General features: G+C 35.1%; 1 protein-coding gene across 1 annotated transcript; it reads right to left on the reverse strand.

Moving 5' to 3' along the window:
• Window positions 1-545: 545 nt before the first annotated feature.
• On the reverse strand, window positions 546-4,133 carry LOC113698403 (probable trehalose-phosphate phosphatase J). The gene is made up of 12 exons (XM_027218213.2): window positions 3,916-4,133; window positions 3,511-3,806; window positions 3,064-3,204; window positions 2,857-2,928; window positions 2,571-2,663; window positions 2,343-2,405; window positions 2,157-2,258; window positions 1,821-1,898; window positions 1,587-1,656; window positions 1,193-1,263; window positions 1,000-1,092; window positions 546-896 (listed from the first exon to the last, which is right to left on the reverse strand). Exons 2-12 carry the CDS (start codon window positions 3,787-3,789, stop codon window positions 819-821), a joined length of 1,140 nt encoding a protein of 379 aa, XP_027074014.1. The 5' UTR covers window positions 3,790-3,806; window positions 3,916-4,133; the 3' UTR covers window positions 546-818.
• Window positions 4,134-7,199: the final 3,066 nt, after the last annotated feature.

A 7,199-nucleotide genomic window follows, 5' to 3' on the forward strand; every position in this document is an offset into this window, starting at 1 on the left:
CTGAAAATTGGAGCTATCTACTTAACTCGTACTGATATTTTGAAAAGTAGAGAAGTTGACTGCTTGTCAGACCTCTTCAGATGTACTAATAGAAGTTCCTGCATTTTGGATTAATAATTAAATTCATCATGCCAAATTCTTGGTAATCATGACAACGACGCGTGGTAATAATAATTGATAAGGCGTTTCGCACGTAACCAATAATAATAGATTATAGATTCGAGTCGTCAATGTGGTAATTAAAAAGTCACGTCTCTATTTGAAATAATAATAATAATAATAATAATAATCTCGTACTCATATAGTTAATTTACTTCCCATCCAATGCACGTTTGATGAATTTTCGGGCTGCCATGAGTGTCATATAGATTTTTGTACAAGAAAATTAATTGGCCCGTTAAAGTGCGATCGCATCCATGGGCCTTATTCCCGTCTGCAATCTAATTTATCTCCATTACAGGTGAGCCCCAAATCACACTCAACAAATGAATTATTAAACAAAATTATATGATAAAAGATTACCAAAAAAAAAAAGAGTAGAGGGATACTATTGAAAAGCTAAAAGCTAGTTATTTGCATTGATAGCAAAAAAGAAAATGACCTTACAAAATTAGTACAGCGGAATTTCCCTTGTACATGGTTAAATAATAATACAAAAGATGTACAAGGCCAAAAAGCCCAGAGAAAAGCAAATTTCTTTTTTCATGCTTTTCTCTGAATTTACTTTTTTTTTTTTTTTTCTTTTTCCGGCTACAACAATACATATATTTTATATCTTTACTATAGAATTTCTCTAATTTATTAGCCAGAGATTGCATTTATGTCTTCAAGCTATCTTCGAACTCTCCTAAGCACCGCCTTTTCCACTGTACTAGGCGTTGGAGAAAGTTCATCACCTAAAGAAACCAATTAAAAGAAACTACTCATAAGTCCTTGAAAAATTTGTGGTTAAAAAAAAAAAAAAAGTGATTATAGAGATAGATAAACATGTCAAATCACCTCTGATGGTTCTTGTAGTGAATAAGAAGCACTGGTTTCTTTTGGAGTTTTTGAAACAAGAATTCCAAAACCTTGTCGTCTCTCCTTCAACACCTAATTATTGCAATTAACCTTGATTATTACTTAACATAAAAAGAAATATATTTGATAAAAAAAAAAACAGCATGCGAGCCAAATTGGGAGCATTGGATACCTTGAAAGCATCTTCATCGGTTCGATCGTCCCCAATATAAACAGGAAATACATCTTTACGATTGGCGTAACCTGTAATGTAGAAAGGGATTTGATTTGTTAATTATGACAGTTAATTAGAGTGATTAAATTATGTTAAAGCAACTTTTAAATATCACATGTTGGAACAAAACTCTAGATTAATTAAATCGAAACTACAAAAAAAAAAAAAAAAAAAAAAGTGGCTGCAACTACAACTCATAATAACTCACTTCAGTCAGTCATTTTATAATCATGTGCTCCGTAGCATCCAAAGTACTAAGACATAATTATAATATATATATATATATATGAGTATAAAAAAAAATAAAATTTTCATTAGAAAGAAAGAAAAAAAAAAAAAAGAAAAAACCTACCAAGTGATTCTAACAAAAATTCGAGGGCCTTCCCCTTGTCCCATTTAATAGTAGGACGGATTTCTAATACCTGTTACAAATGAAAATGACACTCTGATAGTGAGACACTCTTTCATCACTTAATTAATACGAAACCAAAATTAGCTCTAAAACCCAAGAAATCATAATAGATTAATAAAGATGATTAATTTTGTTGAGGAAATGACTTAATCATGACGTCACATGCATATATACCATTCTTCCTTGGGTTAATCGGAGCTTTGGGTAGTCCATCAAGACTGATTTGACTTGCTGTGCCAGTTCAACCCATTTCTGTGATATCACAATAGAAAATTCAGAACCCATTACTTTAAACCTTTAACCATGATTGGTCGTGCCCACAAAAGTAATCAAAGGCCCATCCATGTATCGGACAATCATCGGATAAAGTAGTTTTTTTTTTTTTTTTTTTTTAAAAATCACGCTAATAATCATGATTAGTGATATAATTACTGGTAAAAACTAGTTGCATGATAGACAAGACATAAAGAGGAAAAAAGTTACTAGTACTTTGGAGTTAGTAGGATATACCTTTTCATCAACACAGCGGAAGTGTACAGACACACAAAATTTATTATTCTCCACTTTTGCCCCTTCCGTTGATTTAGTTTTCTCTAGTAGTGCTTCATAAACCTGATTAGTGGGAATTAACCAACATAAATCAGATTTGTTAATTAAATAATGCCAAGCATACGTTTCATTAGCTAAAACACTAACCTCATCTATCATAGGAAGAAATTCATTAGCTGTATCTGGTTGAAAAAGCACAGCTTGAGCTCCCTGAGATTAATGACAAAACTTTTGATTAGAGAGGGGGTGGGGAGGGGGGTCCCTTTTGTTTTTCTTTTCTTTTGGGTGGTGGACTAAACTAAAGCAGTGAGATATAAGCTGGCTGCCCAAGAAGTTTCTTGATTCACTACCAAAACGGAAGCTTTTGCTACTTACTTTCTTGTGTTTGGAACCTTTTGATGGCCCTTTTATGTCCATTCCATGGCTTCCAGCATAGTACAACTCTGCCAATCGTACAAAACTATATACCTAAAATTAAAGAACCAAACAACAACAATTAGTCCAAACTTAAACCACCACCCCCCAGCAATCCCAATTAAGAATATAACCAAATCTGCATGTATCATAGTACCAACCACTCCATAGATACTTGCTAGTACTACTACTGCTGCTACTCAAAAACCAAAGCCAAAAGGCAAAACATTTTCAAGAAAAAATGTACCTTGTCTCTGCATCTTCCACTAACAATCGCTGTGGGAAAACACCCAGCAAGTTTTCTCACGGCTGCCCTCATCTGTCACACAAATGCTGCTACTGTTCAGAAGTATGAACAAATGGGATTTTTTTTTTTTTCCCCTTCTTTGATAATCGTAGGAGCATAACACCAATAACACTCGTAAAGTACGAAATAACTAACTAACTAACTAACCGCGTCCGACATGAAAGCGCGATCAGGGTCCTCCACTATAGGAGAAAGCGTGCCGTCGTAGTCGAGAAACATCACTATTTGCTTTCCTTTGGAAGCATTAGTTATTTGCTCAAACATGTCCAGAGCCGATGGATGGTGCAGCTGTTTGATCAAAATCCAAAATAAATTTTCCACGTCAATCCTAATGTCATCACCTACGTCATCGTTCTTGCAAGAAACCGACTAATAAATCAAAAACAAAAAAAAAAAAAAACAATCCCATCCACCTCCACATTTCACTTGTATCTTCCATGCAATTTACTAGCCAAGTTGCAGATGTGACTGCACAAGGAAATAAAAATACGCACTATTTTTTTTCTTCCTTTGTAAAATTTTCTATATGAACCGGACCCTTAACCTGACAGCAAGAAAGAAAGGAAGGATGGCGACTGGCAAGCGAAAACTTACCGTCGAAGAGGATTGGTCGTCAGAAGAGAGAGGTGGGGTGGACTTGAGATGAGTAGGGGAAGAAGCTCTCATTGAGTCAACCCAAGAGTTGATTTTGGCCCCGGTATTGATTTCAAGGTTCTGAAGCAGCTTCTTCTTAGAAATACTGAAGTAAGTTCCCGGAACAGCTGGAGGCTTCTGGGATGCAGTGGTGAAAAGTGCTGAGTTTGTCACCGCAACAGCTATTGCCATGCTGATACCTGATTTTGTACCAGATACTACCACATTCTGTTTAGTCATTGTAGCTGTTTTCTTGCCTGCAAGGAAGTTTCCAAACCATACATTGTCAAAAGAAAATCCAATTTAAGAGAAGCCCGTGTCATGAAATTGATCAAGAATCAGTAATATATAGCATTAATCAATCACCTGAAGTTCAAGAAACAGAGATGGAGGAAAACAGAGTGCCCTGTTTTCTTTTCTTTTTTTTTCTTCTTGTGAGAATGCAAGGGAGGGAGGAGAGAAAGAAAGAAAGAACGAAATGGGACAGAAGAATGACAGAGATTTGTGAGGAGAGAGGAGGAGAGATGAGAGGAAGAGAGTAAAGAAAACAAGAAAAGGAAGAAGAGTTTTCAGTGCGTGACTGCGAGAAAATTTGGAGGCAGTTTGGTTGTTTTTATACTTACATACCGGACACTAACGGACGAAAACCAGGCCCCTCCTAAGTCCTTAGGTAGGACCCACGTCTTTTGTATATACAAAAAAAAAAAATTTTAATGTAAAGAAGAATTGGACCCCACATTCAATATCCTGTGGAGGGTTCCACTTCCTCCCACGTGGTCCCCATACCCACACCGTATTCCCAATTTGCAAATCACTAATCACAACACCTTCCTTAACCGCCGTCACCACAACAGCCCTCCAGCGCCAGCTGGAACATGTGCCACGTGGATGAGGAAGTATGGGGGAGGATTGGCCAACGTGGCATGTGCCCAGTTAGAGTGGGGGTTTACCGGTATGGTGCGGTGGAGGTCGAGAAGGTATTGCATACTCATGTGCACCACGTCATATATATAACGTAGTATATTTGACGTCGATGATCACTGATTAGTTGATTTGAACAAATTGTAAGTTGTTTGTTCAGGCCGCTCTCTGTTTGGATTAATTGATTTTGGGTCTGTTTTTGAAATTTTTTTAAATAGCATGTATCTGTGTGTTATTACTGTAGTGATATTACTGTAGTATTGTATTTGAAAAACAAGTAAATTCAAACGAATTTGTGTACCATATAAACATAAAATACTTGTTGCACTCCTCGCATGTAATATAAAAATCAATATGCATGTGTGTGTCTATATATATATATATATATATATATATATATATATTGTAATTTAAAATTTTAAAATTTAATCAATTATGACCATGAATCTTGTGAAACAGTTGCCTATAACAATTGTTCGTGTTCCTGTTTCAACAGACAAGAAATGGTTGATCAACATCCTATTACTTACTATTGAATGTAATAAATTATTGGTATTAGACAATTACCGCATAGGAGCTGAGATTGAGCGTCTAATACTTTTCTAGTGGAGTATCATAGTCATACCCACGGATTTTTGGAGTTGATTTCCATGGATGTAGCCAAAAACGTTCTTCTCCAAATTAAAAAAATGAAGTATAAAGGTTTCGAACTTTCCTTGAGTAGGTAATGGTCCCTAAATTTGTAGGGACTTTAATGGCCAGCCCCCTTTTTTATTTTTAAGTTCGGCAAAACAAGCAGCCCAAAACCTACTCAATAATTAGTTTTGCAAAACCAGCAGCTCCTTGTCTCTGTTTTCTTTATTTTTACTGCTTTTAGGTGGTAAAATATTGGGAAATTGCAGTTGGGAAAGCTTTTCATATATCCTTGTGTTACTTTATGGTTCGCTTCGTTTGCTTGGCACATGAATAGGCTTTATTATTTTTTTAAAATTTTTTGTTTTTTCATGGCACCATTGATTTTGACCCCATTGAAGCAACAAGAGGGAAGGGGAGTATGGTGGATAGTGGTGTTTGGTGATTACTTTATACTTCTTCCAACCTAAATTGATGCCATTCAAACGTTATTTTCCAATTCTATGGCACTAATCAATAGAGTCGGTTAACAAAAGCATTGGGGCACTAATTATGACTTGTGGAAAATGATCACAAGAATAAAAAAAAAAAAAAAAAACCCTGTGAAATAACACATGCCTAATATTCTTCTAGACTTTTACATCAAAAAAGAAAGTGAACAGTGCATGGTATGGGGATTACTTGCACGTATTTTCTGTCATGCTTAAAATGGGTAGTGAGACTGGCTATGAAAATTGGGAATTTGTGGAGAAAGGGTGCCCTAGTAGCATCATATTCTCTTACCTCTTGTAAGAGCTACTTTTCCTCAATGTTGATGCGTCATGCATGCCAGCAGTTTTCCAATCAATGCCATCATATAAATCAGGAATAAAAGAGCAAAGATCAACCTTGCATATTATTCATGTGCTTCAAAAAATAGGCACGGGAAGTGTTAATTTTGATTCGGTGATAGTCTCTGATTGAAAGTAGATATAAAAGAAAAAAAAAAAGACACATATTCATTTTTTGAAACAAAACATCATTTAATAAAAGAAAAGAGAGATCTATTATTCATTGGTGTTCAATAAAATCTTTTTGTGTGTGTGTGTGTGTAGATCTAGTCATGCTTGTTTGGACATTTAGATGAATTGAGTAAATACACAAGTTCAAGAACCCGGAAAGGTCATTAAATTAGGTTTACCTGAAATTTTGTTTTTTGGCTGGCCAAGTTAAGGAAACCTCGGTGTTTGGATTGCCAAATTATTTCAAATAATATTTCACTTGTATCATAAACATATTTTTCAATTCACCTTTTTATATTCCCAATCACTTTTTATCTCACATACATCATATCACAAAAAGTGCTACAGTAATTATTCCAAATAATACTCTATCTGAAAATTATTCTTCTATAAGAGAGAGGCTGAGTAGTTTTTCCACAGTCCTAGAACCTATAAGTCAATTGGTATATCTTACTTTTTTCACTTTCTCTGGCTGCTGGGATCAACAAGAAATAAATTAAAGCATCAAGCCAACTAATTTAATTAGCTCAACGAATAATCGAACAATAACTACTAAAGGGTCATCTAATATTTTTGTAGGGAAAAAAGAAAGTCTTGCTCATTTGACATTTCTGGCTTCCAAACCCATGCATTTGAAACTTGACAACAGGGATTTCCTCAAATCCATCGGGTAACTGTTTAAAGAATCCAGCCAATATTAACTTGAGGCAGGGGCATACAAATTGCGATCCTTACCCTTTTTATCCCTGCACCGGCATGATAAACTATATATTGCCAAGGAGAAATCCAATAATCCAAATAAGCATTTTTGGACCAACACAAGTCTACCTAATAAATCTGGCTTTTCTTCGTTAATGGTACTCCTACTCAAAAAGTGTTGAAAATAGTAAATTGTCCATCAAGAAATAATACAATATCTACTTGAATGCAACTTGTTGCCTGTTAACATCATTGCAAAGTTTTAAGCCCTAATTACCACAAGTTCGCTTAGTTATATATTCAATGGATGATCCTAAGCTTTATTTCTAACGTATGTAAGTCTATATCTTTTCTTTATCACTTTTTCTAGTAAGGGAGGGTGGTATTTAAGAAGTG

The sequence above is a fragment of the Coffea arabica genome, chromosome 7c (assembly GCF_036785885.1).
Source record: "Coffea arabica cultivar ET-39 chromosome 7c, Coffea Arabica ET-39 HiFi, whole genome shotgun sequence".
Lineage (NCBI taxonomy): Eukaryota > Viridiplantae > Streptophyta > Magnoliopsida > Gentianales > Rubiaceae > Coffea > Coffea arabica.

Coding starts and splice junctions, on each gene's coding strand:
- LOC113698403 (XM_027218213.2), bottom strand. CDS start 3,789: ATGACTAAACAGAATGTGGTAGTATCTGGTACAAAATCAGGTATCAGC. Junction 2,259..2,342: donor TTCTTCCTATGATAGATGAG/GTTAGTGTTTTA, acceptor CCCACTAATCAG/GTTTATGAAGCACTACTAGA. Junction 1,657..1,820: donor GATTAACCCAAGGAAGAATG/GTATATATGCAT, acceptor CATTTGTAACAG/GTATTAGAAATCCGTCCTAC.